Raw genomic sequence first — 13300 nt, forward strand, 5'->3', positions numbered from 1 at the left:
GCCGCCGCCGCCCGCCAGCTCCCCTTCCAGAACTGGGAGTGGGGGTGGGGGTGCTGCTCTAGCCGAGGTGATTTGGGGTGGGTTTTTTTGCTTTTGCTTTTTAATTTTTTAAACCTGTGCCCTGAGTTTCTCGCCTGTGCACTACAGTTTTCCTCTGTGCAGCCCCGCCCGGAGACCTGCGCAGGGATCCCGGGTTTCTCTCTGTTATCGCCGCCTTTCATTCATTTCCAGATCACCGGCGCGAGGCTGCAGAGGACTAGCAGGAGCAGAGTTTGCTCCCTTATTGACCTTCTGCCTCCCTCCGCCCAGATCCAAGAGTGATTCTGAGAAAATGGCTTATGGGTGGCAGCAGTTTGCACTTGTTACCATTTACTATAATAAATAGGTTGCTGGATTTTAAGTGGAGAGTCCATTTAAAGTTGTGGTTTCTCAAGCTATATTTGGGTCACATTTTAAAATCCCTTGTGAGTCAGTGGAGGATGGCTGTATCTCTAGGGCCGAGAGAACCTGACCGGTTATTACTCGAAAATATTGCAGTTATAGCAGTTCATAAAATACAAGAGCAAAAAAAAATTAAGGTCATTGTGGGTGGGTCATAAATCATAGTGTAAAGTTACAGCCTAAAAGACGACTAAGGATAATTAAGCGCAAGTTAAAAAAGGTGATGTGTCAGATGGATCCTCAGCCTAGGATGCTAATATGTATGTATCCTTAAAAAAAAAAACACTACCTTCCTTGTAAAAATAGTAATAACGAACCATAATAGTTATTTGATGACTGCCTGGTATGTGCCTTCCTTGGCTTTTTGTGCAATGTCTTGTTAAATCCTCCCATTTCTTTAGATTTTACTTATTTTACAGATAAAATCCAGAGCAGTGTTTTATGTTGCTTTAGTTGTTGAACCTCTTAATGGCAAAAAGATTTTTGAGGAAGAGATGAGGTGAGAAATCAATTGGAAAGAAGGAACCAAATGAGATTTAGTGTAGTGGAAAGAAAAACTAGATTCTAGTCCCACTGCTGTCACAATCTAGCTGTAGGGTCATGGATAGGTCAGTGATCCACCCTGTTTTCTCATCTACACAACTAAGGAGTTAGGCTAAATTCTTTAAGGCTCGTTTTAGCTATTCCATACCTATTTGGCATATGCTACGTTTGTAATTAATTTAAAACCCTTTAACATGTTAAGAGTACATTTTAAACATATACCTGAAGAAGTATTAGGAAAATTGTATCAAAATATAACAAAAAAATGTATATTCTATACTTTTGGAATAGTATTTGGTGTAGAATCCCTCATTTTGAATTCCTCATTTTGGATGTAAACCGATGGGATCATAATTAGGTCCCTTCAAATGGTGGTGATTTCTGTTAAAGGTAAAATACTTTAGAAGCTGTAGTTGGAATAAAAGAAATAGAGCATATTTTAAATAAAATGATGGTAACCGTGTCACACTGCCTACCTATCTCTGGGGTGTTTTATTTAATAAAAATGCAGGTAAATGCGTACATGTAACCATCAGCTTAACAGGTAGATTCTAAAGAAGGAGTGATCAGTGTGAATCAAAATTTTTACTTATTTGCCCACTGCCTGATTTCTTTAATTCAGAGGGACTGATTGAGAACCTGTAGAAAAGTGCATGGATAAAATCATGCCCTGTATTAGTGAAGAAACTAATTGAGAAGTCTAGTATTGCCTCCATGGAGGTTTTTTTCTGGGATTGTAATTGAGTGTGAGTCAATGCAATCTTTTTCAGCATAGAAGGCTACATAATGGTAGTGTCAGTATTAACAGGTATAACAGGGAAGGCAGAAGAAAATCTATCTTTATTACCAGGGAGTTTTTTCTAAAGCTGAGTTTTACTTTTATATTAAGGTATGAAGGAATTTTATATTGCTTTAGTAAAACATTAGGGCTCAGATTCAGTTTTTCAAGTGCACTAAATATAAATGGCATTTTAACATCTAGTAGAATAATCAGTGCACTTATAGCTCTTATTAAAGCTGAAAAATGTTTGAACTATTTTGTATCAGTGAAAAATACAGGTAAGAGACAAGAATAGATGGAAAAAACCCTCTTTGTTGTCAGCATAGTGATTTTTTTGGTTAAGAATCATTGGTAAATTTATGTAATGTATGGTGATTAACATAATACAATAAAAAAAGAATCATTGGTAAATTGAATAAACCTAGTTATTCACACATGTGAAGTAGCACTGCTCTCATCGGTAGCTACCTCGCCAGAAATATCTTAGGGTGATAGTTTATTTACTTATTTCCCTCTTTTGATGTACCCTAGGGAAAAGACGTGACATTTTCAAAGTTTTTCTTCTGCCTTTGAGGCCTCCTCTTGCCCTGTGCTTTACCTCGGAGGTAGATTTACCTCATCCCATTTAAGGGGCTGACAGGGTATCTGCTCTCTTCATCTACCTGTTGCCACTTCCACAAAAGGGCAGGTTAGGTAAAAATGAGTATTTTGCCACTCGCTGATTAGTTTTATGTTAGTTCTAACTTTAACATGCTCGGGTGTGACTCAGCCAGGCTTCTGATTTTAAGCCTTTTATCCATAATTATGGAATGAATAACTTTACCTCCTGTAGGATTTTCAGCTTCAAGCAAGACGGAGTGATGATTTCTTTCAGTATTGTTGTTCTTAAACTGTGCCTGCTTTGGTAGAGCCTGGTGGGAAGGAAATCTGATTTAGTATTTTTTTTTTTTTTTTTTTTTCAGTTTGTCTTGGTGGAGTGGGTACTAGAGGTAGGTAGCTAGTTTCCCTTTCCCCTTGGAAGAACATGTCAGGTTCATGTCCAGGAAACGCCAGAGCCTCTTCATTTCTGGCTTTTACTTTATCTGAAGGTTTTTTCTTGTGCTGTGTTTGAAGCAAAGGTTATCTGTTGCCTTCTGTCCCTACTCTACATTCAACTTTAGTTCTTCTCGCCTTTCCTGACTCTCTCCCACAACATCCCTGCCTTCCTCAGTGAAGATTCCAACGTAGACACTTTATACTGACTGAAGCAGGATTTGGTATCTTTAATTCATATCATCCCACACCTTCCAAGCTATTTTTATTTTCTGTTAGGGAATTCCGATGAGGTGTGTCACTGCAGTGCAATATTTTTAATAGAGGTATTAATTTACATTTATTTTTCACTCATGAAGCAGGTACACAGAGGAGCAATGTCTTATGTTCAGTTTTGCCTAGAAGGTAGTGATTTAAGGGCTTGTTCTAGAAGTGGGTTCTTGAAACCATTGGTGGTGCAAGTATGTTCTCCTTTGACACTTTGCCCACCCACATTTTCACAAAGTCTTCCTGGAGACCTCAGCATTGAGTCAAAATTCCCTACTTTGATTGTGCATTCTTCATTAGCTTCTGAAATCTGGTCCTGATTTGCTCGCAACTGTGTTTTAGTCCTTAACTTACCAGCCCTTCTGCTTTTCCTTGAAAGATTTTGGTTTACAGGTTTTAGTTCAGTCCATCTATTTTAGATCAAATCTCTATTTTCAGTTTTCTGCTTGAAGAGACCCCATGCCAACACGTGCAAATAAAACTTCCCTCTGTGCTCATAGTATGATAGCAGCTGAAAGGCTGGGCTGTGGGAGGTTTCTCATCCCTGACAAGTGTTCTCAGACTTTAGTGTTAGAGGAAGTAGAGCTGGGGTATGGTTAGATTGTATCACGACTTTAAAGGTAGGGACCCAGAAACACTGTTTGATTCTGGAGTTTGCAGGATTAGAAGTAAAACTTACCTTTGTCTCTCTTCCTCTCCTGTCCCCCACTCCCCTTTAAAGTTACTATTTTGGGAGTTGCTTTTCATTTGTCAGGCAGTTTCTCATTTAAGCATGACAACAATTCCGGGAGTTATTTTTATCATCATTTTACAGATGGCTAAACGGAAGCTTGAAAAGAAACGGCAGCTTGGAGGCTGTGTCATAATTTGAATGTGGCTCTCTTTTTCATATCCCCACAAGATTAATTTCCTACTCTGTTGAAATAAACTGAATACCTATGTGATATTTTAAAAATTGAACTACCCCCTTGGCTAATTATTGGAGACAGCTATAGCCTGATACATTTTTTAATCTTTATATATATATATACACACACACATATATATTTAAATGATTTATTTATTTATTTGAGAGAGAGAGAGAGAGAGAGCAGGAGCAAGGGGAGGGGCAAAGAGAGTGTGGAGCCTGATTCAGGACCTATCCCAGGACCCTGAGATCATGACCTGAGCCGAAATCAAGAGTCAGCTGCCTAATCATCTGAGCCACCCAGGTGCCCCTGTAGCTTGGTATTTTAGGTAGAATTATTTATCTTGGCCAATTTTCAGAGTAGATAACATCAGAAGTTTAAATATGTTTAAAAGTATGTAGTTGTAACTTCATTTTAAGGTGCAATTATAAGTTTAAATTTTATATATCCATATATTAACCGTTTTCGGAACTTTCTGTGGAAATTTTTTTTTTTTTGGTTTGCTCTGTGAATTGTTGATTATATTCTTTCAGACATAATGTTAAAAATATTTAATGACTTTATGACCTTTTATAGTTATAGAACTTTGGATATTCTTCGTTATCCCAAATTTACATGGAGTTTTAAGCCTAGCATTGTTTCTGTACCTCATAGGTGAGATTTGATTCCATGATGTCGGTGATGCTGCTGAATTTGATAAAATGGGCATCCCGTTGTAAATGCTATGCTTCAGTGTAGCTGTAATAACTGAAAATGTAAAGTAGGAGTTTTCCTTGAGTCCAAGCCAGTGAGTGACCGGGGTTTGACTCATAGACGTTTGACTTGGGCTGTTACCTAATAACACTGACAGGAAGTACTGTCTTGCTGAGACATTAGGAAGCCACCCTGGAGTCCTCGCCATAGCAGATTATTGACTTTGGCCGTCTCAGACATTTTGTTGTACTGCATTTAATTCTGCTTGCGATTTTGTCTAGAAGAAGATGAATTCATTCATTTGCTATTAGAGTAGCAGCTCCTGTACTTTGTCATTCCATATTTTGTCCCTAAGAAATCAAAGGTGCGGGCAAGGAAAGCACTGTAAATTATCTTAGAAAGTGAAACAAATCACATTGGACAATCTAACAATCATGACCGTAGAAAAATTGACGCTGGGAGAAAATCCAATTTAAAAAGTCTATAAGGGGAATGGAAATGTAATACTAAGGATTTTGATACATTTCTCACATCCTTAGTGTGTAAAACTTTCCTTTTGCTATGGTAAACAGTATGCTTAAGAAACTCGTAACTTGTCCTTCATTTCCTGTCTTGGAGAATGGTACCACCCTTCACATAGTCCCTAAGCCAAAAACCTACAGTCTGCCCTTTGCTTCCAATTGATCACCAAGTCCTGTCAATTTTACTCGTTAAATTCTTAATCTGCCCCTTTCCAGCATGTCTCCTGTCCTAAGTATTCCTTCTTTACCCCTGCTCCTCCACACTCCCCTTACAAGTCACTACTGTTTTGGTCTTCCCACGTGCCCTCATTTCTCACCTGGGTAACCAGTAAGCCTAGCTTATTTTATGTAGTCCATTTTGGAGCTTTATCCATCCACCCAAGTCCATCCTTCATAGTATTGCTGTTCTTTCCAAAATGTGAACTTCATCATGGCATTCTTCCGCCTAAAATCCTGCAGTGGTTTTCCACTGTGTTCAGTGCAAAGTCCAAATTCATTAGCATGGTTTAACAGTGTTTTTCCCTCTTAGATTACTCTTTTGTTGTGGGTTATGGAATCCCTTTAGTGGGCTATGACCAACATTATATATTTTTATTAAAATGAACTAGGGTAAAATAGAATAACAGTATCAGAGTACATCACATGTAATAAGGGCAAATATTTCATTAAACTTTTTCAATTATATCATTTAATGAGTATAGAACATTCTCATATCATATATTTCTGTGTGTACTGGTAATGTTACGAAATATATTTCTTAGAGGTGAGTGTGTTCGAAAGGTTAAACATGTTTTACCCCATTCTTCCATATGCAATGACTCTAGTAATTTCAGTTTACTTAGGTTTTCTCTGCCTGCGTCTATACTTTTGCATATTTCGCTCCCTTGTTCAGAAGAGCCTCATTCTTTGACTAGCTAACTCACAGGTTTCACTCTCTCCAGAAACCTTTTCCTGATGGCAACTCACCATAGGAAATACCTTTTGTACTACAACCTAGTATGCACGTAAATATTCCCATAACTGAAAAAAGTTCCATGAGCTAATACCCTTACTATATGAGATGCATTCCTGCCGTCTTGCCCTCTATCTCACCTTGTCTTACAAAGATATTGATCTGGTCTGTTTACTAGTCTGTCTTCACTGAGGATGGGGCTCATCTCTTTTTTATCTGTATCCTGTGCAAAAGCATAGTATTTAGTCAATCGATGCTAAGTGAACTAATAAAATACATAATCAGTGTATATATGTTATCTAGAACTCTTTATTATTGTTTAAGCTTGGACTGTAGAAACTAACTTTTATGGCTGATTCTCTTAATGGTTCATTACAGGAGGATAGCTTTTTTCCTTAAAATATTTTAAACTAAAACTTGCTTCTATTTTAAACTCTTTAGTTTATGTTTATCAGTTGTGATGGGATAGTTCCCAGCCTCACATCTTGATAGACATTCCATTGCATTTTGTCTCATCAGTGATCTCAGAGTCTGTTGTCACTTTGTGATTTGTGGTTAGGAAGTTTGATGAAGCCCAAGTGTTGGACATACAATAGTAATTTGATTTTCTGGGAACTGGGTGGTTTCAAAGGAGAGAACTTTCCTGTACAGTGGCAATCAATTGCAGATTGGGGGGATGGGGTAGGGTATGAAAACACACAATCAGGTGGAGTTGATCTTATTTGTGAATTTAAAACTTTCGTAACTGACATTTTCACAGACTATTTAGCGGCTTACAGTTTTTATCTTTGTAAGAGATCATTATTTGTTAAACCATTAATAGATTCTCATGGAGAACTGTTACTGAGGAGAGATCCATTTGCTGGGATGTAACTAAAAAAGGAATGAATCAAGATAAAACCTCTAAATGCAAGCACCAGAAAAATTACAACACATCTTGGTGAATTTGCAAGTGGTAAGTCTACATTTAATTTTACATGGGAATATGTTTCTGTATTATGTGGCATAGTGTCCTTAAAGTCTTATTTTTAGGTGCATTTAACAGTTATCCATTTGCAAAAAAAAGATAATTGTAGTTACATTATGTTTATTTAAATTTTTTCATATTAAATTTTAACTAGATATTTCTTAAATAAGAAATTTCTTTTTCCATAGAGAAAAATAATCTGTAAGTAATACAAATTTCAGAAACACAAATCTGACGTGGCTTTACAGCTGATGCTTCTACACTGCATTTTAAAAAATATTAACTTTAAACGCACTTAATATTAGGTTAATAAATGTAGCGATAAAGAGAGCTTAAATGAAACATCTTGTGTACAAGGTTGTAGTGTCTAATCAGAACCCCTAGGTAATCTTTATTTTTCAGTTGGTTGAAAAGAATTTAGAAGTACATATCTTTATTAATAAACCTAGAAGAACACATAATCCATACATGAGATGTGAAAGCTTGCTTTGCACTGCTCTATCCTTCCTCAGCCCAGTGATAACCACTCATGTTAACAGTTTGATGGATATGTTTTCTTCTATACTTTTTTCCTCTGTACATATATAGAAATTACTAATACATGTTTGTTTTTTTTTTAAAAGAATCATGTTATACAAACTTTTCTATAATTTGCTTTCCCCTGCAACATTCAGTTATGAAAATTTTAAACAGAAGAGTTGAAAAAATTTTATGGTGTAACATCTGAATACCTATCACCTAGATTCTACAACTAATATTTTATTAAACTTCATAACATGCTCAACCATCTCTGTCCATCCGTCAATCCACTTTATTTTTTTTTGATCCATTTCATAGTAAATTGCAGACATTAGTACATTTCCTCCTTCTGCCCCCTCCCTGATACTTCAGCCTACATATCATTAGCTAGAGTTCAATGTTGGTTTATAGGGCTTTTTAAAAGGTATATTTACATACCATGAAATGCACCATTCTTAAGTGTACATTTGCCGACTTTGGACACGTTCACAACCTGTGTATCTCAAATTCATACCAAGATAGAGATCTTTATGAGGGAATCAGAATGTTCCCTTATACCTTTTCCTAGTCTCTCATTATCCTCCTCTCCTCCAGGAAACCACTGTTAAGCTTTTTCTCATAACCTCCTTTCTTTCTCATAACCTCCTTTCTTTCATTCAACACTACGTGTGGGTAGCCATATGCAGATTTAGATCTACCTCCTTTTTTCCTTTCTTTTTTTTTTTAATTGCAGTAGCTTGGAAATAACTCTACACCTTGGATGTCTTATAATTTATTTGATCATTCCCCTCCCTCTTCATGAACATTGATGTTGTGCCCAATTTTTGTGAATACAAAAAAGCACTGTGTGAAACACCTTGAATGTACATGTCCCTCCACACTCTGATGGGTACTTTGGTAGCTCTTACTAGACATAAAACTGCTGGGTCAAATAGTTTGTCAAAGGATCAGAGAGTTTGACTTTTTAATAGATACTGCTACATTGCCCTCTAAAGATGATTGTATCAGTTTACATGCATCACAGTAATGGGTGGGAGTGTCTTTTTCTCTGTGCTCTCTCATCATTGGGTAATCTTTCCAAAATTTTGTGAGTACAAAGGATGAAAAAACATACCTAGTTATTTCACATTTTCCTAATCAGTAATGATTAGCCATTAAATTTTTTTTCTTTGTGAATTGCTTCTCTGTGTATTTATCTTGTATGCCTCTTACCAGTCATATGTTGTAATGTTTTTTAAAAGGGATACTTTGTCTTTTAACTTTGTTTTTGGTATGTGTTTTAGGCCTCAGAAATTTTAATCTTTATGTGGTCTCGTCTGTGAAGGTCTTGTTTGTGAAGGTCTTCCTCATTTTGAGATTATAAAACCACTTGCTATTTTCTTGTACTAGTTTTGTTTTGTATTTGGAATTTAGAAGAGGAAAATCACTGTGAACTGAGGTGGCAGGAAAAATTTCATCTGGAGAATGAGATTCAAATTGACCTTGAAGTGTGAATTGAATTTAAATAGAGTGAGCAAAATGGTAGGGACATTTCAGATAGGAGGAATGAGAGAGGGAATGTTTTTTTCATATTCATGGAACATTCGTAAGACTACTGGCTGAGGTGGAGAGTCATATAAAACTAAGTTTAGAGAGAACATTTGGCTAGATTTCTTGTAAATTATCTTGGCTAATTTCTATCATTTTCTAAAAGCTGCATTTTGATTTTATAGTTTTTGGTCCTATAATAGTTTTCCATCCCTTTCTTTTCGTAGTGGATTCGAGCATTCTTCCTGAGGAAAATACATGGTAAAATCTAGTGGCCTAAAAAGGCAAGAAAAGGTCATTTCCTCCTAGAATAGTTTGGACATTGTAAGTATTTATGTAGTCTAGTTTATTAGAGTTGAATAATATCTTTAAAAAAAAAAGTTGGTGCTGTAGTAATTTACATCATTAATGAAGTTAGTCACAGCACTCAAGTAGAGTTACCAGATAACAATCTTAAGAAATGTTGAAGTACCAGTATGTCCACTAGTTACATCAAAGTTTGAGTTATGAACTCACCTTGTAATATACAAATTAGCGTGTTAGAATCTCTGGCTAATGAAAGTATTTTACAAATGCCACCCTTAAGACCGAGTAGCAGCGCTGTGTTCAGTTTGGTTGTGGCTCAGGATGTGTAATAGTTTCTGTTCAGCCATAAGCCACACCTGGGAGATATTAACTGAGTGGAGTGATCCTACCACTCAACCAGGTACGTGTTGCTGGTTGTAATCTGATTTGGAGCTCTTCGAAGACTACTGTTTGCTTCTCTACAGCTAGCCATAAAGCTTATGTGGCACTAATTTTCACTCACCAGGTATTTAAAAAACAATTCAACATCTTATTTACTCATTGTTTTATTTTTCTATTCTTTGCTTGCTTTTCCTTGGGGATGCTTTTTCTTTTAGAGCCTGTTGTCTATATATGCTCACGTGCAGGAAAATCAGACACCTTCAAGTATGCTTTTCAGTATCTAGTATTCTTCAGTTGTGAGGAATCTCCTGAGAAGAGCTTGTTATTCTGTGGTAGAGGAGGATACAAATAGAGTTCAGAAACATGAATGAGTGTTTGATACTTCTGCTGGCTTGAATGCTTTTCTGTTTCTAATATTAATAAATTTAGAAATAAGTAATGAAATTACTCTGTTCTCTGTGATGATTGGAATTCAGAGTCTGTTTTTCAGTCCTGTCTGGAACTGAAACATTACAAGAAAGAAGGTACATGAAGTTAATAATATTGAACATGTTGAGAGACAGAGCCTTCTGTCATTTCTTTTGGCACTTGATGGTTGGCAAGACTGTAAAAAAAACATTCTTTTTAATGTTTCTCATTTTAGCTATGTAGACAGCTTATCATTTGTATTTGAGCTCCTTTAGTTTTTAAAAAAATGATACCCAGTAAATTAAATAGCATACTTTATCCTCTGTGACTTTCCTTCCTTTAATGATACTGATAGGTCTTGTAATTTTCTAATTAAAAGGTAATGAAGTTCAACTTTTACTTTTTTAAAGGCCTAGGCACTATTCCTATTTTAAAATTCATACATAAGTACTAATTTAGACCATATCTGATTTAAACAGTTGGGTGGTGTTGCGTTTAAGTTCTTGTCTTTTTTTTTCTGCTGCTCCAGTATTTGCATGTTCTAAGGATAATAGGATCAGGGTATTACTTTAAAATTAGCTAATCCTAAATCTTTTTTTTTTTCTTTGTTCTGGTAGCTTTGTAGCTTTAAAGAACATTGGCAGGGCCTCTAAGGGGCGGCACCCTGAAGCTCTCCAACTGATGATAGTGAGGGATAGAAGATGAAAATCTCCAAGTCCTTCTTGACTCTTTCCTCTGTAACCCCTAATATCCAGTCAGTTAGTAAAACATACTGATTTGATTGTACCTGTTTCCTCAGTTGATCTCTTCTCAAACCTAATTTTGGCTTTTTTTTTGGCTTAACTGATCTTTAATTTTATCCTAGACACCAGAGCTTCAATACTTTATTTAAAATATAAATCTCATTATGTTAACTTCTTGCATCAGTAGCTTTCCAATGCCAAAGAATGAAGTCTTAGCATTCTAACGTGGCATCTTTATGTCTTTCACGAGGTAGCCCCTTATTTCTCACCCCTCACTCTCCACTGCGAACTTTATGACTTATGATGGCAATTTGTAATACCTCCTACAATTTTTACTCTTGTATACCACCTGCTCTTCTTTCTGTTTGCAGTATTGTTGTCACTTTTCTTTGCTTGGATAACTTTTACTCATCTTTTAAAGCTGAACTCTGATTTCACCACCTAGAGGAAGTCTTGCCCTAATTTAACTAGATGCTCCTGCCTCTGGTGACTTCTTGTCCACATCTCTGGTACTTAACAAGTTGTACTAAACGCATTTTTCTGACTCTTTTCCCCAGTAGACTGTTAGTTACTGTAAGCAAAGACCACATCTCATTCATCATTGTATCTATAATAACTGGTATGTTATGGCAGCTCTGTGAATAAATTTGTTGAACTGAATTCAACTCATTGCCCTAACATGGAAGTTTTAGGGAAGCTTTTGGATCAGTGGTTTCTAGACACCAGTGTGCACTATCAGAGACACCTGGGGAACATTTTAAAACATTTTATTGGTTTTTGAGCTTTTGTTCCATAAAGAATTATGATTCAGTAGATCTGGAATGGGGCCTGGGAATAAGTATTTTTAAAAAGCTCCTCAGTCGATTCCAGTTTGCTGACAGGTTTGAGAAACACTGTCCTAGTTTGTTATTGTATTATTCCATTTTATTTTATGTAAAAGGTGCCCCCTTGACCTTATAATTTCCTGTTTAAGCCTTATAAATTTCATCTACTAAGGTAGGCATATATTTTAAATTACCTTTTTTGGTACCATCAATATAGAAGTATCAACTTTAAGTGTCTCACTGGAAGGTCGATTAGCATTTTGTTAACGCTCAGTGAAAAAAGCTCCATTTAAACAGGAGTCTTCTTGAATTGATAGTAGTAAGATTAGTTGGGCTTTGTTCTGTGAATTTAAATATTTTTGGCAACTTGTGATTACTTTCCGCTTTTTATTTTTCAAAATGATTAGGCATTGTATTGTGGTTTAAAATTAAAATAAATCACACAAATCTTAAGTGTACACAGTACAGTGAATTTTTACATAGGTATATACCCATGAGACACCACCCAGGTCAAGATAGAGAACAATTCTAGCCCCTCAAAGTTTCCCTTATGTTCCCCTCCCACCACAGGAGGACTGTTTTGACTTGTATGACCATCAGTTAGTCTAATGATTAAAACTACTAAAATATTTTGCACATATCTTTTGACATGTGTCTCATTTCTCTTGGGTTTACACATGGAATTGCTGGGTTAAGGACAGACTTGTGTTTAGCTTCAGAAGGTATTGCTAATTTATCCTCTGTGATAGCAACTCATAGTAAAAATTGGAATTAAATGATTTGAAGCCTCTGATGAAGTTTGAATATCCTGAAACTTCTCTTTGTTTTGTGATGTGTTTCATTTTGTCAAAAATATCCAAAGAAAACTCGGCGTCATCTTATAGTTGCTGGTAATGTAGTTGTGTTTCAGTCAAATAATTTTTTCTACGTAAGTAATTTTTTTTCTTTGTCATCTCTCCTTAGGATCGTCTTTCCTTGTGGGTTGGCACGCAGTTGTAGGACTGCAAAATGGGTCTCCGGATTCACTTTGTTGTTGACCCACATGGTTGGTGCTGCATGGGTTTGATTGTCTTTGTCTGGTTATACAATATTGTTTTAATTCCCAAAATTGTCCTCTTTCCTCACTATGAAGAAGGACATATTCCAGGCATATTAATAATAAGTAAGTTCCTGATCTTTATTTCTTTATATAATTAGTTTTCTCATTGTGAATATTTTTGGAGTATAGTATCACTATGATAACTTTTCTTTTAATGCTATCAGCACTATTAATATTAAGTTACTTACTAAATTAGGGAAGTTTTAAAAAAGACTGGCTTTTATAGATTTTGCAGGGTTGGATAGATGTATCATCTCCATGGCTAACTGCAAAGTATATATAGGTCGTTTTGTTTACATTGAAACTGGCACAGTAGTGCTATTTTGTGTGTGTCTGTGTGTATTTTTAATGTTTCTATTATGTACTTATTTCAAATGTGGAAGGAGTT

The 13300-nt window shown here is 35.9% G+C and overlaps 1 protein-coding gene and 1 long non-coding RNA gene across 6 annotated transcripts in view; one reads left to right on the forward strand and one right to left on the reverse strand.

Moving 5' to 3' along the window:
• Positions 1-3796, reverse strand: part of LOC117999057 — a 20747-nt gene extending 16951 nt beyond the window's left edge. The window contains exons 1-2 of the long non-coding RNA XR_004676190.1: positions 3744-3796; positions 2589-2676 (exon numbers count right to left, since the gene is read on the reverse strand). This is a non-coding gene — a long non-coding RNA (uncharacterized LOC117999057). The remainder of the gene's footprint in view (positions 1-2588; positions 2677-3743) is intronic.
• Positions 1-13300, forward strand: part of ZDHHC21 (zinc finger DHHC-type palmitoyltransferase 21) — a 60301-nt gene that overhangs the window by 1105 nt on the left and 45896 nt on the right. For all 5 annotated transcript variants that reach the window (XM_034987969.1, XM_034987968.1, XM_034987970.1 and 2 more), the window contains exons 2-3: positions 6962-7093; positions 12777-12975. In XM_034987969.1, coding sequence (XP_034843860.1) covers positions 12822-12975 — 154 coding nt within the window. In that variant the 5' untranslated portion in view covers positions 6962-7093; positions 12777-12821. The remainder of the gene's footprint in view (positions 1-6961; positions 7094-12776; positions 12976-13300) is intronic.

The sequence above is a fragment of the Mirounga leonina genome, unplaced genomic scaffold (genome assembly GCF_011800145.1).
Source record: "Mirounga leonina isolate KUSES-001 unplaced genomic scaffold, KU_Mleo_1.0 Mir_447, whole genome shotgun sequence".
NCBI lineage: Eukaryota > Metazoa > Chordata > Mammalia > Carnivora > Phocidae > Mirounga > Mirounga leonina.